The 25,948-nt window shown below is 45.8% G+C and overlaps 1 protein-coding gene across 5 annotated transcripts in view; it reads left to right on the top strand.

The window, feature by feature from the left end:
- Positions 1-206: 206 nt before the first annotated feature.
- Positions 207-25,948, top strand: part of CTBP1 (C-terminal binding protein 1) — a 43,852-nt gene continuing 18,110 nt past the window's right edge. Inside the window, exons 1-5 of one of the 5 annotated variants that reach the window (XM_048493409.1) lie at positions 236-445; positions 4,601-4,713; positions 15,953-16,043; positions 19,396-19,577; positions 21,726-21,880. In XM_048493409.1, the coding sequence (XP_048349366.1) occupies positions 19,571-19,577; positions 21,726-21,880 (162 nt within the window). In that variant the 5' untranslated portion in view covers positions 236-445; positions 4,601-4,713; positions 15,953-16,043; positions 19,396-19,570. Of the gene's footprint in view, positions 446-4,600; positions 4,714-15,952; positions 16,044-19,395; positions 19,578-21,725; positions 21,881-25,948 lie in introns of all 5 variants that reach the window. The other 4 variants (XM_048493408.1, XM_048493410.1, XM_048493407.1 and 1 more) reach the window with 4 other exon arrangements.

The raw sequence follows: 25,948 nt of genomic DNA, 5'->3' as shown, positions 1-25,948 counted from the left end.
AGCCCGGCGGAGGCCAACTCTGCGCCCGCTCGCCCGGCGTGTGGCGGGGGGGGGGGGGGTGGCGGGAGCCCCGCCCGCCCTCGGCCGTGTGGCTCCGCCCGGCCCCTCCCTCCCTCCTCCTCCTCCTCCTCCTCCTGGTGGGGCACAGCGAAGGGACGGACGACGCTGGCGGGCGGGAGCGTCCGAGCCCCGCCCGCCCTCGGCCGTGTGGCTCCGCCCGGCCCCTCCCTCCCTCCTCCTCCTCCTCCTCCTGGCGGGCGACGGAAGGAAGGACGGACGGACGGAGCGGGCGGGTGCGGAGCGTCCGGGGCTGCTGCTGCCGCCGCCGCCGCCGCCTGCGGGGAGCGACGGGGCCTCCGCCTGGCGCCGCCCTCCCCCTCGCCGCCGCCGCCGCCGCCGTGCTCGATGGGCAGCTCCCACCTGCTCAACAAGGGCCTGCCGCTGGGTGAGTCCCTCCGCCGCCTTCGATGCCTGCTGCTTCCGCCGCGCCGGCCTCGCTCCGCCCGCCCGCAGTCCCCTTTGTGTGGCCGCCGGCCGAGGGGCGCCCTGCGGTGGGGGGGGGGTTTGTGGCGCCTCCTCCTCCTCCTCCGGCCTCTTTGTGTGGCGCCCGCAGCGGGGAGGGGGGAGAGAGAGACCCGCCCGCCAGGCCCTTCAGCCCAGGAGGCTCCTCTGGCCCACGCTTGGTCCGGGCGCGCCGCAGCACTGGCAGCGCCCCCCCCCCCCCCCGGGGCGCTGCTGCTGCTGCGGGGCTGGTGGGGCGGCTGGCGGTTCTCCCCCGCGGGTCTCTGGCGGCGCCGAAGGGGGAGGAGGAGGAAGCCACGCGCGGCCGCTCCAGGCCCGCCAGAAGGACAACCGCCGGCCTGCCCTGCCCAGCCCACCGCCCTCCCCCGAGGAAGGCCGCAGGCCGAACCCCCCCTCCCGTGCCCCGCGTCCCGCGTGTGGGCCTGCCGGCGTTTCCGCCCGCAGGGGATGGCGGCTGAGGAGGCCCTGCCCGTCCGCAAGATCCCGCCGCTTGATTTCTGCTCCAGCCCCCCCTCCCCCGCAGCTCCTGGCGAGAACTGGGACGGGGGAGGGGGCAGGTGCCGCTGTCGCCGGTTCCGTGGCTCCGAAGGGCATGGGTGGACAGACGAGCGTGGCTCCATCCTGCCGTCTCCAGCACAGCACGGAGAAAACATGGCGCAGGAGGCCCCGGGCAGTGGAGGCCGGTCTCAAAAAAAGGGCCGCAGAGACCCCCAACCCCCAACCCCGGGTGGTGGGGAGGGGTCTGACTTCTGCGATGGGGGGGGCGGCCTTGCGTCCCCCCCCCCACTCCCCCAAGAGGGCCGAAGGTGGCTGCGGCTGCTGCTGTTCAGCATCCCAGACAGCGAGAGAGAGACGAGTGGGAGCCATGAAGTGGAAACAGCCAAGAGGAAGGGAGGGCAAAAACCAACAGCTGGACTCTCTGACAGGAACTTTCACAAAGAGTGTGTGTGTGTATGTATATATACACACACGCATATGCATGTATACTCCAGGGGTTTTCTTTTTTTTACACCAGGTGCTTTAAAAACAACATTTCTTTTATGGACGCGATTGTTCTAGTGGCCAATAAAAGACATCCAAACCATTCAAAATAGAGAGGTTTTTTCTTCTACTACACAACCAATCTCTTCCCTTATAAACTGAGGTAATGTTCCTGCTCCACTTGTAAGAAAACAAACCACAATTTCAGGAATTTTAAAAAACGCAGCTCGTAATTAGGCTGCCTTGTCTGTCTCTCACCCCACCTAAATTAGGGCTAAGAAGATGTCTATTTCTGAATGACCCAGAAGTCAAAAGTCCATAAATCAGCCCTACTTACCAGTGGCTTGAGTATTTTGGGATCCCAGAGACCTTTTTAACTTCCATGTAGTATCATTCTCTAGAGTTTAGACCAGAAACTTGCGCCATTTCTTCTCCACCCCCTTTGCTCAGGCAAAAGAAAAGAGGATGGAGAAGAAATGGAGCCGGTTTCTGGTCAAATACACTAAAGGAGTCTCATTCGTCAGTGACTGCTTTGATCTCAGTTGCATTTATCTGAGTTGCATCTCTTTAACTTGGAGGGTGGAAGAAAAGGCCTGAATGTTTGCCATGGCTTGGAAAGCGCTCCTCAAAATCTTCTCATTAGTAACAGATTGCGAACTGCTCCAGCGAACTATGCTCCAGCATAGACCGTGGGGCAGTCAGCCCTAGGGAAAGAGTTTCACGAAGACACCACCACCATCACCTCAGCTGGATTGCAGAGGCTCCAAAGGGAGCACATGCCTAAGATGGTGGTGATTCCCAACTTGGGGTATCCATACCCCCCAGGGGTTTGCACCAGAGTGTTTGGAGGTACCCAAAGAATTTTTCAGGCAAATGGATTGCCAAGGGGTATGCAAATAAATAAAAGGTGGGCAACCACTGCCCTAGAAAAAGGCCTGGAGTCTCTTGAATGTGCTGTTATGCACAGGCTCCTTCGCAGAAGGTTGGCTGGGGAGCTTTAAAAACTAGAGTAGGACAGCCCCTGAATGGCAGGTTCTTTCCAAGTTCTCAGCATATATGGAACAAAATAGTTCCACATTAGGGCATGTAAGGTTTCTTCCATGGGTGGCAATATTACTTCTGAAATGTGGTTCAGTCTATTGACACGCATAAGAACTTGCAGACTTCCAACACAAAATAATGCCACTAAAGGAATATTGCCCATCTTCCAGGGACAAAGCATTCTTTTGAAATCTGGCAGCGCCCTTGGATTTTCTGCAGAAAACCTATCAGAGGCTGCAGCTAAAGGTCCTTTTGAGGTGTTTTGCTTCCTGGGGTGACACACGCTACGGTGTCTCTCTCGTCCTCTGGGCTTGCAGCATTTCAAGGCCGCAGAATCCTGCAGCAGCTGGCAGTGGAAAGAGCTCTGCAGTCAGATCTGAAACCTCCCGGCCCTGGCCGGTATTTATTTAATGCAAATGTGGTCGAGGCATCGTACCCGGGATGCAGCAGAGCACAGGAAGAGCAGAGAACCCCTAAATCATCAGCTGTGGGGATGAGCAGTGTCAGTTCAGACTCTGCAGCAGAAACGAGTCCTCCTAAGCATCCTCACTTGGCACCAGGGGACTGTTCTGGTCATCATAGGCACATACAGACGTGCCTACACAATCACAACACAGCAGGGGTTGGCGCTAGTTGTGTCTCTAGTGCTGCTGCTTAGAACTCTGAAGAGCACTGTAGAATTTGATACCAGAGAGGCTTTGCAGACTGTAGTGTGGGAAAGGTGTTGAGAAAGTGTGCGTGCTTGAGGAGGAGGCAGCGTACGACACCAAGTGGCCTGGCAGTTCTGGCTCCAGGAGGCACTGCTGCGCTCCAAGAGGGCGCAGATTCGTCAGGTTTAAATGCAGCTCTGGTTAGTGATCCTTGTTGCAGGGCCTGTGTCAGGGTTGGCAGCTCCAGCTGGCACAGTGGGCAGTGCCCTAAATAAGTTGGGTGGCCGCCCCGCAATTCCAGGAGACCAACTGGTAGGGGTTGCTCCTAACTATTCTCTATTGTCTCATTACTAGGAAATACCTTAACAGCTTTTTTTTTCCTAATGGGGGCAGCATGGGGTAGTGGTTGAAATGTCAGGCTAGGATCTGGGAAACTAAGATTCAAATCCTCCCTCTGACATGGAAGCTCATTGGGTGACCTTGGGCCAGTCACTCGCTGGCACCCTGACCTACTTCACAAGGTTGTTGTGAGGATAAAATGGAAGACAGGAAAATGATGTAAGCTGCTTGGGGTTCCCACTTGGGAGAAAACCAGGGTACAAATAAAGTAAATACAAATGAAATAGATCAATAACTAACTGAAAATAGTTTTACTACATTTGGAAACTAGATACATGCTCTGCACTTAGCTTATGTTGCCATAGCCCAGTGCTGAAAGGCCCTCACCAAAGACGTATTGAGGGGAAATGGCACCCAGAGACAAATTGTCTCCGGGCACCCCCTCCCCCATGCCTGCTGCCTTGCTGTCTTTCTGGTCACGTGGGGGACCAATTTTGCGCCCCACATGACCAGCATAGTGGCGCCCGGGGGCAGAGGGTACCCCTCATCCCTGGGTAAATGCATCACTGGCCCTCACTGTCTACCCAACTGCATCTGAGCACAATTCAAAGTGTGGGTCTTTTCCCCCCTTCAGGCCTGAAATGGCTCCAGTGGGCCTGAAGTACCCTCTTCTCCCCCCACTGTCCAGCCCACCAGTTAAAAAGGTCTTCTCAAGTAGGACTCCTTGCCTTGAGGGGTCACCAGGAACAATGTCTTCAAAAGACCTCCCTTTCTGAAATGGGGGGAGGGGGGACCCTTGCTTGTTGCATACTTTGCTGTACGTTTAGGTTTTTAACTAAGCTTTTAAAAATGTTTTAGTGGTTTTATGAACAGTGTATCTGAATTCTATTCTTTGGATATACTGATGCAATTTTACGCCCCATCTGGTTTTCAGGGACTTGTTTTTATATTGATAATTTATTATTTTATGGGCTGCCTGAAGCAGGACCCTGCAGAGAGAACATTTTTTAAAAATCCAGATTGAATCCTGAATGGCCCTTCTGCCTCCATCTTGTGCCTCCCTCCAGGTACCTGCCCTGTTTGCTTTGTGGCCAGCACCGCCCACTCCTGCCCTGCCATCTTGGATAGGTCTGGCTCACCCTTGCCTTGGAGACACACCAGATTCTTTGACAAATGAGAGGTGTGTGTATGTGAGTGTGTGTGTGTATTGAGAGAGAGGGAGATGAAGCATGCCAGATGGGCTTGTAGAACAGGCAGGATCTGACCACTTTGCATAGCTAAATGTTTTATTTATTTATTTGAAACACTTTTATGCTGCCTTTCTCTGCAAGGTGACATGCATTTTAAAAAAATAAAATATTAAGCAATTAAAAATACAATTGAAATTATAAAATAAATCATTCAAAAACACATAATAAACAATGCTAGAAAGGAGACCAGTAATAGAAACAAAACAAACGGGCCTTTACCTACTAGCAAATGATACCAATAGATGGTGTGTTCCTGTGTGGCAGGAGGTTGATCCTGTGTGGCAGGAGGTTGGTCCTTGTGGTCTCTTCCAACTCTGTGATTCTAAGGGGGATCTCCCTGGGGAGGGAGTTCCAAAATTTTAAGATTGGTGGTGGGACACTGTGGCCAACTAGTTTGGCCATGGGATACTCAGGCATGTGGTCTGGAGGCAAAGAAAACATGTCTGCATAAGAGTCACTCAAGAGTGTGAATTTCCTGGAAAGAGAGGAATTGAAAAAACTGTTTTAGAATGTGATCCAATTTTGCGTTTTTTTGAAATAGTATTTTGTAAAGAAAAATTTAAAGTATGTACCAGTAGCAACAAATACTTTCTTTAAGAAAAAAAATTAGTCAAGTATGATTTAAATGTTATATTCAGGCAAATTCAATGCTCTGTATCAGAATTACTTTTATCAGAATAATACTTTTAAAATATATTTTTTTTAAAGTGTAAAGCTCAAAGATCAACTGTAGAGACTAATCTTAGTACACATGAAAGACCCTGAATGATATAGGATCGTTTCTGCTTGCCCCCTTGTTCTCTTTAAGCAGAATTTCTCATCGCCCACGGAGGCCATTGGAGTCCCTCGGTTTTACTGTCACTCCGCATAACATCACTTGCATTACTTGTTAGTTCCAAGTCTGGTTGGTTACGGCCAGATATGCAACTAACAATGTCCTTCCTGCCATGTGAGTGGAGACATACAAATGAGCATTTTAGCTTTGATTTTAAGTTGCCCTGACTAGTTGTGTAGATTTTTAAATTTACCTTGATTTTTAAATTTGGATTATAATGTATATTCGTGGGTTTTGTTCCTTTCCCTCTGATTTTGAATCAGCAAAAAGCATGCTCAATATTAGGAGAGGTATTCGTGCTTTGTCATTAATTTTGTGAATGTTTAGAAATGGATGATTTTCTGCTGAGAAAGGAAGCATTTTCCGTTTCATGAAATTTTCTGTGGCACGTTTTCCATGGCGCGTTTTGTACCCACATCTCTGGAGTCTGAGATCATGCAGTAGTAATGTAGGAACTAGTTAGGAGTCTGGTTCTGGGAGAGGTCACAAAAATCTCTGTTCTGCTGGTTGCAGGGGAGAAAGGGTGTCTAGAGGCAGCGTCTCTGTGTCCCAGACTCATTTTCACAGCCAACAGCAACTTTTCTCGAAGGGTAAAATTTTCAGAAATTTTTAGTCTACAAGCCCCCATGGGGGACATTTTTATGTTGAATATGTATAAATAAGTTTTTCCTCATCAACCTAGGTTTATTTTATTGGTTTAACACCTTAAAATTAATCATTTGTAAGTTAATATATTTAATTGTGTTGGCATATTTATGAAATTTAGAAGTTTAACAGAAAGTCCTGGGATGGAACTCTTTTTTTCCCCCTGTGTGGAAGAATAGAAAGTCGTTCCCCAATTTCTCCCCTCCTACTCCAGACTTCCAACTCCCCCCTCACCCACTTCTTTTCAGTCCACAATGCCACAGGAGGAAAATTGGGAGGCGGTGAGCGCACTTGTGTGCTGCTTCTTTGGATTCAGGCCTGTGTGTCTCAGATTGAGACAAGCAAAAATCCATAGTAGTCCAGTACAAGAGTGAACTGCAAACTGCCATGCTTTGTGTAAGCTTAGCCTGGGATGTCAAACAGATTTATTATGAAGGTCGGATATGACATAAATGTGATTTGGTTGTTTTGCTTGTTTGGCGGGCCTGACATGCCAGGTCTGTGTGTGTGTGTGTGTCTAATCTGGTTTACCAGACCTGATCATGAGCGGGGTTGGTGGGTGCCTTGACTGGCGAGCCCGTAGTAGCTTGCCAGGCCAGACAGGAGTGGAGGGCCTGATAAACCCTCTGGTGGACTAGCCCCCGGGCCACATATTTGATGTTTCTGCCTTAGCCCATGTGGGGCTTTTTTTGTTTGAGTGTATGAACTTAAAGTTGATAATCAGAATCAAAGATTTTGTAATGAAAGTGCTTTATTATACTAATATACATTCCGGTCCCTCCTGAAAGTCTTAGGGCGGGTTACAACATAAGACATAAAAATCATCTAAAAACAACTATAAACTGTGCGCAATAAAATCTCTTTAAAATCCCTAAAAGCCTATTATCCCTGAAAGCCTATTGGAACCTCTAAAAACCTATTAAAATTTTGAAATTTGCTAAGGGGGAAACTATCTCTTCAGCCAAAGGCTAGGTTAAATAGGCGCATCTTTACCAGTTTCCTTGACATGTCTCAGAGGAGAGATCATTCCGTCATCTCGAGGCCACCACTGGAAAAGCCCTGTCTCAAGTCTCCACCTTTTCTACCACTGAAAATGGTGGTACCACCAGAAGGGCTGGTGATGTTAGTGCATGGGCAGGTCAATTTGGGAGAAGGCAGTCCTTTAGATAACCTTGGAGCCAGGCCATTTAAGATTTTATTAGTCAGAGATAACACCTTGATTTGAGCTGGGTGGAGAATTGGCAGCCAGTTCTTTTAAGACTGGTGTGATGTACATCCGGCCAGCAGTACCCATGCCCCCAGACTGTTTGATGATGACACTCTGTAGTCAGATGATTTCTTTACTATAAAACAGCATCAGGAAAAAACATGTAGAATTGTCAGAACTAAACTTTAAACGCCAAAGCAACCTCCATTATACTCCTTATCACTCCCCCCAGTTCGTCACACAGCACCACCCCTGAACCCCAGTTCTTAGGGGAGTTTGGCACCCCTCGTGCCCCACAGTCCAGAGCCAGTGCGGCCTTCACATAAGTCAAAACTTATGGCTGAGGAAAAAAGCCTTTTTGCCGTTGCCACCATCTGATAGGCACAATAATGTGCTCTAACTTGTGTTCAGTCAGCCTTGCAGCAGGATTTATTCTACCTGTGCTCCAGCTCTTGATCTTCCTGTTTCATAGCCTGGATCGACATAGAATACCAAGGAGCTTTATGGGTTCTGCAGGTAAGGTGAGGGAACTTGGGAGTGATCATATTGATGGCCCTGTTCCTCTTGCCATTCTCAAGACTGAGACCAAGGCCTCAACAGGAGCACCATCCATGCCAGTCAAAAAATACCCCAGAGCGTTCAGGAGCCACTTGGGGGTGGGGGAATTGTCACAGCAAGTCCAAATCTTGTCAGGAAATGATCCATCAGCCCCCTCATGCAGGATCAGGTCATGAATAAGAGATATTTTATTCTGGATTGACCTAGCGTTCATTAGTGGCACCACCAGAGCAGTCGCCCAGTTCCCCCAGGTACCGCTGGGTGGGAGGCAAATCAAAAGGGGTAATAAGTTTATTACATCTAAAATGCCTTCTTTAAATCACTCTCCTCTGCCTCCCAACACCATATCTCCCCCTGCCTGTCACCGCAGCAGTAGTGACCCCCTCTGCTCAATTGCTCCCCTCTATCCTGTCTAGGCACATTATTCCCTCTACAAAAAAACAAAACATATAAATCTATATAAACCACCTAATAATCTAAAATTCAACACAAGGTAAAAACAGCACTTTATATCTCAGGACAGGCCAAGCTCTACTAACGTAAGACGGGAAAACGGCTAAGGTCGGGCGCTTCTGACGCTGACCTGACGACGCTGGGACCGTCTCAAGCATCGGACGTCTCTGGTAACAAGCCGGGCAGTTGAGCTGCCACGGAGCGCCGGCGCCTCGGCGCTCGCTCCATTTCCTAGGCAACCTCCAAAGCGCCGCCGAAAGCCTGGTGGACACGCTTTCCCCTGGCCCTGCGCGCCTCGCTCCAGCGAAGAGTAGGGCATGCGTGTCCCCAGGCTCCTCGCAACACGCCGGAGGCCCGCCCGGACAAGGTGGTGCCGGGTGGGGGAGTCGCCAGAAGCTGCTGCCGCTCGCCCGCAGCGGGCTTCACGGGCGCGCTTCCCCAAAAGAGCGCTGGGAGGGAAACGCCGGGCTTCAGGGCTGGCCGTTGGTTGGCGGCGCGAGGGCTGGCGCGGCAAGCAGCTGTACGCGTGCGCAATGAAGCCAGCCTGGAGACGGCGTTTTTACCGTCTCCAGGCCACCATTTAATGCCTGTGCGGAAACAGCCACAGTCTTTTACTGCCCCAACAAGGCTTGCGGTATATTTGGATAGTCTGTGACCTGGATGGCTCAGCCCAGCCAGACCTCGTCAGCTGTTGGAAGCTAAGCAGGTTGGCCCCAGTTAGTCCTTGGATGGGAGCCCACCAAGGGGGTCCCGGGGCAGAGGCAGGCAGTGGCAAACTAGCCTAATTCCCCATTTGCCTAGAAAACCTATATGAGGTTGCCAGAAGTTGCCTGTGACTTGGCAGTGCTTCCCATTACCACTGCCATAAGTGGACATAGCATCGAAACAGGCATTCCTGGACATATCCTTCTATAGCAGGGGTCGGCAACCTTTTCCACCCAAAGAGCCATTTGGACCAATTTTCCACGGCCCCGAAGGTCTGCCGAGCCAGAGAGGCAGCTCCGCACGAAGCCGCCTCCAGTTTGGCCCCTCCACTCACTTTTCCTTCCAGGGCTGGGAGGCAGTGGCGCCAGGCAGGGAAACCCCCTCTGCCTGATTGAGCAGGCAGCTGCCTGCTCCGTGGGGCAGAGGGGGGATGGTGGCTGCTCTGGAGGGACATGCCCACGCTACCCTCTGACCTCCAGGGGTCGAAGGGCAGCGTGGGCGTGTCCCTCCAGAGCAGCGCTGGAAGGAAAGGTGAGTAGAGGGGACACGAAAAGCAGCGCCCTCACGCATGAAGCCGCCTCCGGTTCGGCCCCTTCACTCACCTTTCTTTCCAGCACTGCGCTGGAGGGACACGCCCACGGTACCCTCCGACCTCCAGGCCATGTGGAGCTGCAGTATAAGGCTGAAAGAGCTGCGGGTTGCAGACCCCTGTTCTGCAGTGTATGCTGCTTTAAAAGTCAAAATCAGCACTCTGAATTTACCTCAGAAGCAAACTGGTAGCCAGTGTGAGGTGATGTGTCGGCAGTAACTTAATTCAGACAGTAACTTGGCAGTTGTGTTCTGAACCTGTTTGAAGGGAGCCCCATCCAGAGTGCATTAGAGCAGTCTAATCTGGAAGTAACTGGTAGTCCTTCCTTGATCATGGTGGTTAGATCCTTCTCTTCAAGGAAGGACTACAGCTGGAGAAAGGATGCAGTGTGCTGCATTGGAAATTTGTTTCACCATCTGCTAATCTGGATTAGATCGTACCTCCAAGCTGTGAATTTACACAGAGGGCATTAATTTGTTCTTTTGAATTTTGTATCTTTTTTGCAAACAATTTTTACTTGTACTTCAAAATCCTTTCAACACACACAAAGATAAAAAAAAATTCACCAAATTACTCCTTATGGACTCCCAGTTCTTCTGCACCGAATATTAATCCTTAAAAACATTTTTTTCAAGCATTTGGTAATTAAGGTTCTAGATTAAATTAAATCTTTAGCATCATTTCTGACAAAAAGGTCTAACTTTTTCTGTTGGTTCTTATTTTAACAGTTTTTAACGAACAAAAACACTAGTCGTTAATTTATTTTTTCTACTTTGTGTAAATACTCTATCAAAGGTTTCCAATTGTCCATGAACATAATTAAGTTTTATTTTAATAGCAGGGTTAACTTGGCCATCTCTGTCAACAATAGTACCTTCACCTACCATTTTGTAATTGTAGGTGTTGGTGGAATTTGTCAGTTTCTGCGCATATACTATTGTTGCTGCAGCTTTAAAAATAAAGTTCTGTGTTTTCTCATGTAAAATATGTAAAATGCATTTTACATATGTAAAAAAGTTCTATGTTTTCTTCCAAACATCTATCCATAAGTCCCATAGATTCCCCGCTTTGCCACTTGAGCTGTTGAGGCTTATCTGGGGAACTAGATTAGCCTGTGCACTCCAGCACACGCTAGCTGGGTGACCTTGGGCTAGTCACAGTTCTTCGGAGCTCTCTTAGCCCCACCCACCTCACAGGGTGTTTGTTGTTGGGCGGGAGGGAAAGTAGATTGTAGCCCCTTTGAGTCTCCTTACAGGAGAGAAAGGAGTGATATAAATCCAAACTCTTCTTTTTCTTCTTCTAGGTTAAAAAGTGATAGGACTTTTAAGTTTTTTTTTTCAAAAATGAAAATTTTAGGATTTCTCAAATAGCATGGGATCCAATTAGGCGTGTTCGTTTTGGCTTATATCTACAACAAAAAGTTATTTTTAAGTATTCCATTTTAATTTTGTGTTAACAATAGCATCAAATACTTGAAGGGAAATATTTGACTTGGAAAAAAATAAATCAAATGTGGCTATAATATTATATTATATTTAATTCAGTTCAATATTATATTCAATTCAAGCTTTATGTGAAAATAGTCTTTACAGGCATTTTTCCAATAAAATTAATACAATTTTTCCAATAAAATAAATACATTTTTTTCCAGTAAAATTAATACAGTTTTTCCAATAAAATTAATACAGTTTTCTTTGTGTTGTTCAAATACATGAAAAAACTTGAAGGCACTGAAAACTCTGGAGAAACTAATTTTAGCATGCCCAAAGAATGATATGTGATGGACAAGGCCGTCCACTCATCTCTTTCGACAGAATTTTAATCTTTCCATAGTAGCATCACTGGCATTCCTCATCAGACTGGGGGATTTCAGTGTCCTTCCCGCCCTGTGAGAGACGACATCCCAAGAAGAGTTTTAGCTTTGGTTGTGCCGGTCAAATTAAAATCAATCAAGTAAATTAATCTCTTGATTTTATTATTTCTCTGGGAAGTGAAAATGGCCCAAGGGCCAAGCAAGGCCCAGTGGTCTGCTCAGCAAGCCCACCTTTGGCCAGGGCCACTCTTCTCAGAGCTGGCCAGCAGCAGGCAGTGATGAGGACGCCCAGGGAAAAGGTGCACTGGAATATTTTCTGGAGCAATTTCTGTAAAAATTTTCCAATTTAAGCAAATAATTTATGTTACATAGAAGAGGCTCGAGTTGTTTCTCGAAGGAAGGGAGTCAGAAGTTTAGCAGCATTCTCTCCTGACGTTTCACCTGCATCTGTGGAAAGTTCACAGATGCAAGTGAAACATCTGGAGAGAATGCTGCTAGAACACGGCCATACAGCCCGGAAACCACACAGCACCCCACTGATCCGGCCGTGAAAGCCTTTGACAATACATTAATGTATGTTACTTTGAAAAAAAGGCAAATACACAGTGTACAAACCATCTAAAAAGACTGATCTGAACAGTAGCCCTGACGTCTGTAAACTGGCTGTATTTGCATACGTTGGGTGGAAATTTTTTCACAGAGAAATCGAGCATTGGAAATTTTCTGCCCCACATCCCTGACCACAGGTAGCAGCATACCTTTTGCTTTTCCAGCACTGGGTCCAGTCAGCAGCGCTGTATTCCTGCTTGCTCCTGATTCTGTCTAAGTTAAAAGGTTAGCCGGCCATTGATTTGGATTGAGGTATGTATTTGTAGCTGTATTTTACAGATTAAGGAAACATACCTAGTTGCTCTCACACAGTTACTAGGTATAATCCCCTGAAAACTGCCAAGCTGGCCTACTTCTGTCTTGGCAACGTCACCATCACCTTCTCATTGTAGTTGGATGAAACAAGGAGGGGCCCACTAACCCTGCAGCTCCCAGCACTTGCTGTGGGCTATTGTGGAACCTCTGCTTATGTGTGCTTTGTGGGCTGATGCCCCAAACAGTAGTGGGCCCTATTTTTCTCCTAAAACAAAACCTGTTTTCAATACATTTTGTTTGACAGCCTATAACTCAGTGGTTCTCAACCTTCCTAATGCCGCGACCCTTTAATGCAGTTCCTCATGTTGTGGTGACCCCCAACCCTAACATTTATTCATTTTACAGATGGAGAACACTGATTCAGAGAGTCTTAGGCGACCCCTGTGAAAGAGTCATTCAACCCCCCAAAGGGGTCGAGACCCACAGGTTGAAAACCGCTGCTATAACTGATCTTTCAAATAAATGAATTAGAACACCTGAGTGTAAAAACATAGAAAATTTGTATTTAAAGTAGTGTTATTAAAAAACCAGCAAATTGCATTCACATAATTTTTCATTCAGTCAGCATTTTTGGACACTACTTCAAATGCATAAAGATTTGATGTAGGCCTGAAACTTGTTTCAGTTGGCAGCTGGTTGGTCTGCAGTAGATCAACTAGATTCAAGTCCCGGAGCATCTTTTTAAAAGCCCATACCCAGAAAATCTTGTGGGTCTCTAAGATGTTACTGAATTTGAAACTAATTATTTTACATGATCTGCTACTAGTAGCTTATAATTTTTTGAAAACATTCTGGTAGACCAGGAGTCCTTATAGTTTTGTGTTGGTTTGTCAGTGACCAGTGCGTCCTTGTCCCAAGTAAGTATTTGTTCTTTGGACTGTTTCACTCTTAAATTTGTGTTGAACTTGAACTTGCATGTTCAAGTTTCTGATCACAGGCTCAGCTCTCAATATAATTTCTTTTTAGGCAGTATGATTATAAACTTTATATGAAAGTAGCTACACAGCAGATTCTGATATAAACAGAAGAAGTGGTATCTAAGAACAGGATTTGCACGGGAAATAATGAGGTGCTGGGTGGGTTTGAGGAGTGGAGCTGAGAATTTGGTTGATCACTGGGGGAAAAACACCGGTCTCTGGTGGCCGTTCACCTGGTGTCTGCATGCCAGGAGTCTCGGGAGGCAGATCTGGATGGGGTGCGGGTGGCGGGTGTCCTTCAGGTTCCTTATTCCTGAACCATTTATTAAAAACCTTTTAATGCTGCAATTCCTCCCAAATAGGGTCCTTCGAGGCAGCACACATTAGAACACTGGAACTTTAAAACATTTGCAATGAAGTGTATATACATGTAAAGTAAATTAAAAACGTATAAACTCATATAACACCAAAACCAGAGAAAAAGACTAATAATAGTAATTGGAGGTATGCCAAACAGAAGGGAAAAATGTGAAGATGAAAAAAAACTTGGTGCAATATGGTCCCTACAACTCACTCCAGCCAGCATTCTGACTACAGCATTCTTTCCCAACCAGAGCTTCTCGACAGTCTTCAAGGTTAGCTCAATGTGGAGTATATTGCAGTACTCTGATACAGATATTACGAGGGCATTCACCATAATTGCAACCCCCCCCCCTTCTGTCCAAGAAGAGCTACAGCTGGTTCATTAGCTGAAGCTCGTGAAAGGCAGCAGCTGCTGCCAGCTGTTTATCCAACAGGAGGCCCAGGAGTTCAACAGAACAGTACTGGTGATCACAAACACCTCTCAGCTCAGACCAGTTCAACTGATCATTAATGATCTACAATCTATACTGGACCTATACCCATATTCCTCTCTGACAGATGTGGGGAGAAAACCCTTTTCTTGCCCACAGACAGCCTCCTAACCTGAAACAACTTCTCCCCCACAGCTGTGCCCTTCCTAATGTGGGCATGGACTCTGGGACCAGGGCCTGCAACAAACCAGGATGCCAGCTCTGCTCCCATGCAGACCTGACCACACCTACCCTCCACCTCTGGTTCGCTCACTTGCTCAACTTTCAGCGTTATGCATGATATCAAATGTCAGCAGTGCCCCTCCACATGCTCTACATCAGACAAGCAGGTCAGTCCTTACCCACAATAGTACATGGACATAAACCTGGGATTAAAAACCGCAGTGCTCAAAAACCAGTGGGAGAACATTGTAATCTTCCTGATTATTCTGTTGCTGACCTAAGAGTTGCAGCCCTCAAGCAAAGAGACTTCAAGGGGAAATCACACTGGGAGCTTGTGGAACTTGAGTTTATTCACAAGTTCAGAACAATGCCCCCCCCCCCCCCCCCGGCTTAATAAGGACTTTCCATTCTGTGCATCACCCCTCCTGCCTTCTGGCTGGGATAGAATGACTTAGATCTCCATTCTGACTACTATCTGGCCAAGGGAGCGTTGACTGACTCTTGCAAGCTGATATCTGAAAAATCATGTGGGTTTCTAAGGTGTTACTAGACACACATCTAGCTGAGCCACAAAGCAGGATTTCCCAGTCTCAAACCCTAAAGGCTGGCTGGAAGGATTCCCTGATCAATGGTATTGAAATCTGCTGGGCGGTCCAGGAAAATTAACCAGGTCCCATCCCGCTGTCCTTCCACTGCATAGTCAGCCATCATGGCAACCAAGGCCATTCCGGTCCTACAAGCAGCCTGAAACCAGGTTGGAATGGACCCAAACAGTCCTTTTGGTGAGAACCAGCACATTGAATTGTGCCAGGAAACAGGGCTAGCCCAAGCAGCTCTTTCAGCATTAGGATGATACAGTTATGCAGTTTTTCCAGTTCCAAGGTGGATTAGTAGTCCCACTTTCTGAGCTGGTGGTGGAGATTCCTGGCTTATAAAAGGCTAATCTGTACAACCTATCAGTGGTGTTGTGTGATACACGCTGGAGGAAAAGTTTCAGCAGTTTGGCACTGTTCATAAGTACACCATAAACGAAATGCTAACTTGACTTACTTTGAAGAATTTGTGGTATCCCTTATTTCAAGGGTACTGAGAGCAGAGTACACCATTGTGCAGATGCGCATAATTTCAAAAACTTCTGTTACATCTACATGAATAGATGGGGTAGAGGGGATGGCACAATCCAGAGGGGTACTCATTTTGCAACCAAAGCAACAGATTCCATGATCAATCTGAAATAATCTCTAGCTGATGGTAACTTATGTTTAATGAATTAATTTGCTTTTAAGATTATTGATACATTACATCCGGAAAAATTGCATTTTAAAGGAATCCAGCTTTTTGAAAAGAGACTTCTATTGGAATTAAACCCTTGTTCACAGAAATATCTTAAAAGTGGGGAAATTAATTTTTTTCTACTGTTTTATGAATCTGCTTCACATACTTGGATTTGTCATGTGTAGGGTTACTCACAAGTATTGTGCTTTTCTCACATTCATGTATTTTTCAGAAAAAAGAGAATTCAAGCATTTGTTTTGAGGGGAAAACAGAAAAGATAAAGAATTACATGGACTTTTCAAACAGATGTTAGCAAATGAAAGGTAGGTCAGATGTTGGGCCTGCAAATCATACAGAGTCGATGCCTTGAGACATAGCAGACAACTGCATGTGCTAATGTGGATTCTCAGTGGTATTTTTCAGTCCACTCAAATGTGTTCGAACGATATTGCTTAAAATACTACTGTTTTTCCAAACCAGTCTGTAAAAAATACAGCTTAAAAATAATGTCCACAATACAGTTGGGTTTTCAGAACAAAAAGTTGTCTGTTGCACTTGACAGAAGCATAGTGTGTAAGATTGCAGCGTGACGTCCAAATGTGATTATCAGAATTCAGTTTGTGAGTTGGAGGTTTTGCTTAACCAACCTGGAAGATCTGTAAGTTTACATAATTGTTCTGAGTACACACCCTGGACTGAAGAATTATAAGGCGCCATGTAGCCAGGAGAAGGAGATGGAAGGATCGTGTCTTGTCTTGTTTTGCAGTCTTCATGCAAAATTAGAAAAGGAATCAGTTCCATGCTTTGTAACGGATGGATCAGTCACTTCTTGTGTTGTGTATAGGGAACCCGGACCTTGTTTTTAGATTTGGAGGCAGAATTTCTATGTATGTCACCAATGCTGTTTGTTAAGCTGTTTGAAATTAATCAGGGTGGATAAAAATCAGATTTTAAAATTTAAATTTGGGTGTTTTTTAAAATTTAAATCAGTTTTTTAAATAATAAAATGCTTTGTGAGGAAAAGTCTTAACTAAAGATAGTTTTCTGTTTAAGATGCATTATAGTCCAAAGGTTAATCATCATGAAATAAGGATCAGTTTTTAATTATGCAGCCTGAGACTCTATGCAGTGTTTAATTTTTTTTTGTTAAATAGATTAATTGATCCATGTCATTCTCTTTCAGAGGTTTCTGTAAGATTATTTTGGGCAGTCTTTCTATCTAGAAGATATTATCAGAGATGTTTTATTATGCAGTGCTCAAATTGTGAATTTGTGTCTGCAGAGATAACATGCCTCTTCTTCACATTAAAAATGTTATAAAGTAAACGCACAGAGTCGAGAGAAATGTCTTAATACCATTTGCCAATCAATCCCTTACCTCTGAATTGCTAAGTTTCAAGAAATTTAGATAACTAGAAGATTGATTTTAGAGGAATAGATCTGCACAAGGAGCTAAGTGTAAGGAGGTAGGGGCAAACAGTAAGAAGGAAAGTGAAGCCTTTTGAGCAGAATATTGCACAAGTCTTGGGATCTTGGTGTGGATAGCCTGAGGTTTGTCATATTCTCTCCCTGGAGGAGAACATCTATAATCGCAGCAGTCCACAAAAGAGACTCAGTTCAAGAATATTAAGATTGTACCAGAAAGAATTAGTCTTTATGTAGAAAATCATGATTTAAATCTCGTTTTACTGATTTAAATTACATCCAATATTGCATGGGAAGAGGCTGAAACACTCACCCAAGACCGGAACTTCTGGAGAGCACTTGTTGCTCGATATGCTACTTAGCATGGTAGGATCTAACAACTTTGCATAAGTTATAGTGCCCTCATATTCATTGAGAATGTGAATATTTCAAGATGATGATGATGATGATGATGTTTTATTATTATTATTATTATTATTATTATTATTATTATTATTATTATTATTATTATTATTATTATTATTATTTAGATTTTTATACCGCCCTATCCCCGAGGGGCTCCGGGCGGTGTACAACAATAAACATAATATAACATAAAGTGGCTTAATCTTTAAAAGCAGCGATAAAACAGTAAAAGCTAGATCTCATAAATACAATATAAAAATACTAGCATAAAAATAAAGGGCGTCCAGCAGCTCCATATTCAGGGTTTTTTTTAGGTGGGGTTTTTTTAGGGGGTGGGGTTTTTTAGGGGTTTTTTTTAGGTGGAGATAGTGTGTAGGAGAAAAAGGTTCACTCTTAATGACCAGAGTAAAAATATTTTCGTCTCTCAGTTAAGGAAATATTTAAAAGTAGTTTCTGAATAACTTGACATTGCTTGACACTATAGGCAAAAAAATCTTTGTCTTCAGCGTATTGCCTGTCCATAAATATTGTTAATTGTCTGTGATTTCACAAAGGACAATTGGGAAGAAGATGTAATAGTACCCAAAATATCAGCCAGCACCTAGGAGGGAAGTAGATCTTTGGGTATTCATGACATGTGTAGTTGCAAGAAAGTGTCTGTGTCACTGGTTGGTTTCAGCAGCGGCTAGCAGATTAAAAGCAGTTAAACTAATGAATGTGACAACTGATAAGGCCCTCGCTTAAACTCCAGAAATCTGCACATTCAAAGCTTCTCACTGGATCTTCAGCTGACGTAGCTCCATTAGGCTTTCTGAGTATTATTTTTTCCTTGGGTGCCAACTATAAAAACAAAGTGGTCTCCCAGATGCTTTTTGTTTGTTTGCACTTACTGAACTGTTCTAGGTACTGGAGAATGCACACATACCACATTCTTGCGACTGACAGATCTCACCCTTGCAATATTACCAAGGAAGACCTTTTCAGACCTCTCCTGTCTATAAAGCCCACTCTTCTTGATCTTCATCAATGGCTTCCTGTCTCTCCATTTTGGAAGAAGCTTTCAAATACAAGGGGTGGGAGAGGGGGCAGGGGAAGCCTTCTTGCTTCCCGTGCTTGTCCTTGCCTCTTTGTTTCATATTGATCAGAAGATGTACACTTACCCCAGTGGCTGGGGACAGTGGCATACCACCCTAGGGACATGAGGTCATCAAGCTGCCAAGCCCCGCCTCCAACCTCCCTGCAGGCCATCTCCTTCTGTCCCAGGAGACGGCCTGAAGGAAGGCGGTGGCGTGGGGCCACAGCCTTCTGCACTTGGAGGCGTGACTCGGGGGCGCCGAGCCTCATGCAGGCGGACTTTTGCTGGCATGTAGGCAGGCTGGGGGTGTGGCTCAGTACCACCAAGCCCCGCCACCTAGTGCAGGGGGGGGTCGGCCCTGCTTCCCTGAGCCCCATCCCCCGCACCCCTTCAGGCCAGTTTTCAAAAGCCGGCCTGCATGGAGGCAGCGGCGTATTTTGGTGCCCCAGATCCCCGCCCCTGAGCCCCATCCCCCAGGAGGGCTTGCCTGGAGAAGGAGTTGTCCCTGGGTGCCATTTCCCCCCATATGCCTCTGGCTGGGGATAAAATGGGACTCTCTCACGCCCCTTGTTGGTCGGTTGTGGTGGCAGTGAACAACAAGTGTGTATCTTTGTGTTCTGCTGGTGTCAATGGAACAGGAGTGGAGGAGAGCTGCCCGGCAGGGGGAGAGCAGATTCCGTGAGAACTTGTAAGTTTGAACTTCTGGGCTTTGCAGTTGTCAGATCCTTAATGTTGTCTTACTGTATTTTTTTTTTGTGTTTAATTTTTAGTAAAAAATTGAACTCGATCGTGGATACAGAGAGAGGCAGCCAGTGGATAAGACCTTTAAAAGCTTTGGTTCAAGATTGCAGGAGGCTGAATATCTCTGTTGTCTGCCATTACTGAAGATTGTAAATAGCTGAGAAGTGGAATTAATGACTCTGAAACTGAACCCCAGTTTAAGAAATGTCAGGTTGGTAGGGGGTCATGGAGGTCTGCCATTAGTTTGCAAGTTTTAAAAATGAACTTTGACTTTGTAGTCCGAGAAACCACTGGAAAAGCATAGGGCACCCAATATGAACTTTTGGGCAGGGGTGGGGGTTGGGCTGTGTGTTTTGACTCTGCTTTTGCAGATTCTGCCGTGTGGAGTGTTTGTTTGGAACTGGGAGTTGCAGTCAACACTGGGGCAACACTTTGTTTACATACTGGAGCCTTCTCTCTCACCTATGAAAAACCCTCTATTGCGATTGGGGAGTCTTTCTAAGAAGGACCCCCATAATGCTGTGCTGGGAAAGCATCCTTGTCCTTCCTTGCATGTGAACAGAAATGCTTTCTGCCTGGTGCTGAGGCGGGGGCAGAGTTTGTCTGGCATGACCCGGAACTGTCTCTTCTGGTTAAAGATGGAACAGAAAGTTTCTAAATGCTTTTCTTTCCTCCCAAAATTGGTGCTTTCAAATAAATTCGTTGCTGAGCTTTTTGTGGTGCTGAATGTTGACTATACAATGTTCTGCACTGCAAAAGCCTGGAACAGGCGCAGCATTTGTTGTAGTTTTCCAGCTGATAAATATTGCTAAATTGGCTTAAAGGAGCTGACTGGGCATTCACTTAATCCAGGGTGAAAAGGTTTTGTGAAACGGAGGATCCCGGTAGATTTTATACAAGCTGAACTGGAAGGAGGGAAGGGCAGATAAACTTTGAAGACCTGGGTGTGCCAGGAAGGGGAGGGTCCATCCCACCTCCCCTCGGGTTTGCATTCTCTCCGTCAGCCCTCTGAGGGGCTGGGGGCAGCTCTGAACCCCCCTCTGTCTTGGTGCTGAGAGACGCAGCCTGCACGTGCTCACAGATTGCCTTGCAGAGTTGAGTTCCTGAACTGAGAAAGGGCCAAGGGGGAAATAGGGACAAGATGAGCAGAGAGGGATGGGACGGGAGGGGTGGGGGAAGAGAGTTGCATCAAGAAGGATTTGCAAAAAGAATAAAAGAGAGAACACAGTTGCCCCTTCCACATCACTGAGGTTGGGGGCCCAGCGCCGCCCCACCCCCCACGATCTGGAAATCCACGTAAAAAATTTTGGTCCTCCCTTTGTACCAGAGAAGTCTGAATTCTTTCTTTATCTCTTATTTTAACTTTAAAAAAGAAATTGTGTATATTTATGGCATTAATAGATAAAATATGTTGATATTATATAATACTATACGTATATTTTTTGTGTTTCTAAACTTTTTGGGGTCATCTGTTGGCCTTTCTGTGTTGTCTTCAGCGTCTGCAAAACTCCCCCCAAATTCCCATTTAATTTCTTATGCCAACCCACGATCTATCAAAACTGTGATGGGGAAAGTCGCAGTGTGGAAGGGATAACTGTGGTACATAATGGGAGGGAGGAGAATGGCAAAGTGACTGTGGGGTGGGAACTGGCCTGGCAAATAAGCCAGCAGAGGAATTCCCGAGAGAGCCCGCCAGCCCCCCAGACAAGTGAATAGCTGTTTCCAAGCCATGGCCCGGCCTTACACTCAGGAAGACCTGAAAACTTTTAATAAATGTCTTTGGAAATGCCCATTGACAAGCGCTGAAGCGTTCCTTTGCTGCAGCCTTTCAAATTAGCCCTCAAATGTATCGGCCCACAACGTTTTTCCTAATCTGCCTTTTCCAGGGCTTCCGACTATGGTCAGTTGTGGGCCTGTGACGTGTAGTGTCTTCTTGTGTTTGCTGGTGTGGGAAGCATTGTGCAGTGTTTGCAGGTGGCTCTAGCACCCTCCAGGAACCAGGCAAGTGGCCACCCCCAGGCTTGCCTGGCATAGTCCTTGAGGAGGGTGGTATATACATTTAATATTATATAAATGAATATTAATTAATACATACATGCATGCAAAATACTTTGCATGAGGCCTGGCACCAGAGCGTTCCGTGTTTATTTACCTGCTGCATAAGACCTGAGACTGTGGGCCAGTTCCCGATTTCTGTTTCTTCATAAGCCGCAACATACTAATTCGACCAAGGACTTATTTTTAAGAACTGCCCTTTTCTCCTTCTAGAAACTTCAGAAAATAAATTTTGTTGAAACCATCTTTCTTGAAAATGTAACGTCTTGCATATATAACAGTATTTTTTCTTAATGTATTTTAGGCATCCGACCACCAATCATGAATGGGCCCATGCACCCACGCCCTCTGGTAGCCCTGCTGGACGGCAGAGACTGTACCGTAGAAATGCCCATCTTGAAGGACGTTGCCACGGTTGCATTTTGTGACGCACAGTCCACACAAGAAATTCATGAAAAGGTAAAGCTGGAACGTTTTCTTCACATAAGCCCAGTGATGCTGTTAATTTTTGTGGGGAGAAGGTTAATCCCAAATAAGTCCGTTTCCCCCCTCTTTTAAGTGAGGTCTTTCTGCAAACCAGGGGATTTCTTTACTTCTGCAGTCTGTCTGCTTAAGGCCAACTTGTGGCTTATTAGATACAGCCATGCAAAGTTGAGCCAGTTATGACCCACCCTAGCCATCTCGGGGCCCACAGATGACTGGGCCCTGCTGATTGGCTTTTCCTGCCTGGGAGGGCAGTTTTAGCAGCCCTGCCCACTATGTGGTTAGAGGAAGGGCAATGATCTTATTAAAGAGAAAATTGTTAAGTACATTGAGGAATGAATCAGTCGGCCTGCTTCAATAGGGACTCCAGTCCTACCAAGCTTCTGAAGTTTTTTGAGTGAGTTAACAAGGATGTGGGTGAGGTTATCCAGTGGATAATACATACATAGAGACGACCCCTCACCCAAGACGACTGAGTAAGCTTAGCAATTCAAGGATAATAATGCCAGTCCTGTTAGGAATTAGAAGTTGGTTAAATGATAGGAAGCGGAGACTAAGGGTTGAATGGCCAGTCCTAACAATGAAGGGAAGCGTCAGGACTGGAACAGTTTGAATTGATTTAGCAGTGATCTCAAAGCAGAAATGTAAAATTTCCAGAAATTTGTAAACTATGAGTGGAACCCTCCCCCCAGTTTGTTCCCATTTGGAGGGGGGGACACAGAAATGTAAAGAAAATTTGAAATGAAGTACCATATATACTCGTATATAAGTCGACTTTTTCAGCATTTTTTTTGTGCTGAAAAAGCCCCCCTCAACTTATATTCAAGTGACGTGCATTTAAAAAAATATTTTAGGGTTTTTACTTTGTCGGACGCCAGGGAGCACAGTTTTTAGGCTAGCGGCACCAAAATTTCAGGCTATCATTCCTCCCCTGACAGGCACCTTAAATTTTCCCCAGATTCACACCCCCCCCCCTTCTGAGTGGATTTAAAGGGAGAATCAGGGCTTACAGAGCTAGTTTACTGTATTTCTTTGAAATAAATATTCAAAAACATTTAACCTATTGATGCCTCAATTAATGTAATTTTATTGGTATCTATTTTTATTTTTGAAATTTACCAGTAGCTGCTGCATTTCCCACCCTCGACTTGTATGCAAGTCAATAAGTTTCCCAGTTTTTTGTGGTAAAATTAGGTGCCTCAACTTATATGCGGGTCAACTTATACACAAGTATATACGATAATACATATTTTTCTGTCAATCTGAAATGTCTTTTACTGATTTAATAGTAGGAAAAGCATTATTAACTTAGCATATAAAATTGCACAATTCCGCATATTCAGCCTGTACTTCGCCAATGGTGCTGGCTACCAGTTGAACACCAGAACAAGCTAATGGTTTTGGGGCTAACGCCCTAAACAGTTGGGGACCATCATTTTGTGGGACTGCCTCTCTCAATACAACCCCCATACAACTCCACCAGAAGCAACATGCTGGCGATTCCTGGCCCTGGAATAATTATAATTATGAATATATTCATTTGTAAATAAATTCAGTACTCGAGGAAGAGTTGTAGAATGCTGCACTCTGTACTACCATAGTACATGTATCTTTAATCTTTGCCATCTGAGAGGTAGGAAAAATCAGAACTAAAGGTAGAAACATTCTGTAGTAAACAAAAGACAGTAATATTTGAACAGAATCTCAGTCATGGAGTCATAGTAAGTAGAACTGGCTTATGTCTGGATATTAAACTGCACTTTATAACATTGAAAATAGTGAAATCTTTAATAATCTGTAGTAATGCGTTATCATAAAACACATTATAGCATATTATTGTTGCCAAAATTATTTAGAGTTGAACAAAGTCTTGAAAATATTGTGTATGTCTGCACTATTAAGAAGGTTTTTTTCCCCCCAATGCTCCCCAAATACCCAATTTTTTCTTTGGAAAAATTGAAGAAGTGCTCAGACTCTTTTATGCTATACATTTTGAATGTGAGAAACTCACTCATTCTACAAGTGAAAATATTTCAGTGGAGGTTTTTTTCAGTGTTCCCATCACTTTTCTTTTTGTCTCCCTTGGGGATATAATTTTTTTTTTGCGGAGAGGTGGGGAAGTTGTCTGAATGTTCCCAGTTTTTTTTCCTGGGCCCTACCAGAAACTATGAACAGCAGTGATAAGGTTTTCTGGTGACCTAAACAGCAATTTGGGGGCATTTTATTTGGATTTATATTTAGTACACAAATTTTAAAGAATGTCCTCATGATAATTTCACGCAACTTGGATTGAAATATTTGTGAGGGGGGGGGGGGCAAGGGCCAGACCACAAGCTTCGTCTGGGTGGTGAAACAGATCAGACTGCTTGTGATTGGATCCTGCAACTGTCGGCGGCAGAAGAGACAAGTGGGGCAGGCGGTGAATGAGCGCCGTGCCACCCCAGGAGGCTGGGCAGCAGCTCCCCTTTCCTGCTCCTTCGGATTCAGTGTTGTCCTTGGGGCTGCCCAGTCTGTGTGCTACTGGACTCAGCTCTGGTTCTGCAAAGTGGTTCAGCAGCCCCTGGAGCTGCTGAATGCAGGTCGATGGTGGATTATTCCTGTGCTTCCACTTGGTTTGGACACAGTATTTTTACATTTTATTTAGTTCATATGAACCCTGTTTTTCTCCCTAGTGGGCATGCAAAGTGCCTTACACTGTTGTTCTCCATTTTATCCTCACAACAACCCTGTGAGGTAGGTTACACATATATACTGAATCAGACCATCAGTCTATCAAGGCCGGTTTTGTCTACCCAGAGCAGCTGAGGCTCTTCAGGGTCTCCGGCAGGAAAGGGTCTTTCCTGTCACCCACCACTTTATTCTTTTAGCTGGAGATGCAGGGATTGAATTTAGGATCATCTACATGCCAAGCAGAGTCTCTTCCACAAAGGCATTCCCCCCCTCCCCCATTTCCATACTCTTCTTCCCCCTTCCCAGCAACAGGATGGAACAGTGGGAGGGGGGCGCATTAGCATCACGTACGTGTCAGCATCATACGTGAAATTGTGTACCTGTTGGTGACATTTTGTCTATCCTAGTAACTAAAATGGGGCTGGGGAGGAAAGCAGGCATCCAGGTGGAGTGACAGCAGCTGCTGTTCTTCCCAGCCCGAAGTCCGTATGCTGTTTTGAACTTTGTTTAAAGTGATTTTTCAGCAGAAGTAACCGAGCAAGTCAAAACTGCCACAATAGAATTTTGGAGCATGGCAGGTGTTCAGTGCTTCCTAAAAGTTGCTCTCAGGCTATCGGGTCACTGAAATCGAAATCTGACAGTGGTGGCGGTTTTTGACCTTTACATAAAAGCGGCAGCAGTACATTGGGCAAAGGGGGACTGTTCTTCCAAAGGCTACAGATGCTGGTGGCATTTGTGGTTTGCAAAGGGAGGGTGAACTGCCCCCCTTCCAGACCAAGCAGGGCATCTCACTCGAGTTGCATCAGGGAAATAGTGGAGATGTTGCTGGGCTGAGCCAGTTTCCATCAGGGGCAGAGCTTCTCCTTCCCTGCCCAGCCCAGCCCAGCCCAGCCCAGCCAGCATAGTGTAGTGGTTAAGTGGTTAAGAGCAGGTGGACTCTAATCTGGAGAACTGGGTTTGACTTCACGTGAGTAGCGGAGTCTTATCTGGTGAACCAGATTCGCTTCCTGTGTGTGCTGTGGGGAGAGGGAGAGAAAGGAGTTTGTAAGCCACCTTGAGCCTCCTTACAAGAGAGAGAGATGGGATATGAATCCAAACTCCTCCTCGCCCCTTCTCCCCCACCCTGTGGATTAGGCTCTCAATGGCAGGTGGATTAACTGTTCAGCTACTTCCTGCTCTTCCGCAGCAGCCCCTGGAGCTGCTGAATGCAGGTCGATGGTGGATTATTCCAGTGCTTAGTGATGTCTGTTGAGGTTGCCAGCGCTGACCCTACTATAGCCAGGATGCCTCTGGTTGAGATCATGTGACCTGTGGCTGCCTCTCCTGTGTGTCTCTGTGTGTGCTGAAGCCAGTGGGAGTGAAGACTTTGCCGCT

This window comes from Sphaerodactylus townsendi, linkage group LG04 (genome assembly GCF_021028975.2).
Source record: "Sphaerodactylus townsendi isolate TG3544 linkage group LG04, MPM_Stown_v2.3, whole genome shotgun sequence".
Lineage (NCBI taxonomy): Eukaryota > Metazoa > Chordata > Lepidosauria > Squamata > Sphaerodactylidae > Sphaerodactylus > Sphaerodactylus townsendi.
The sequence above is the reverse complement of the archived record's forward strand: the minus strand, read 5'-3'. Positions and strand labels throughout refer to the sequence as shown.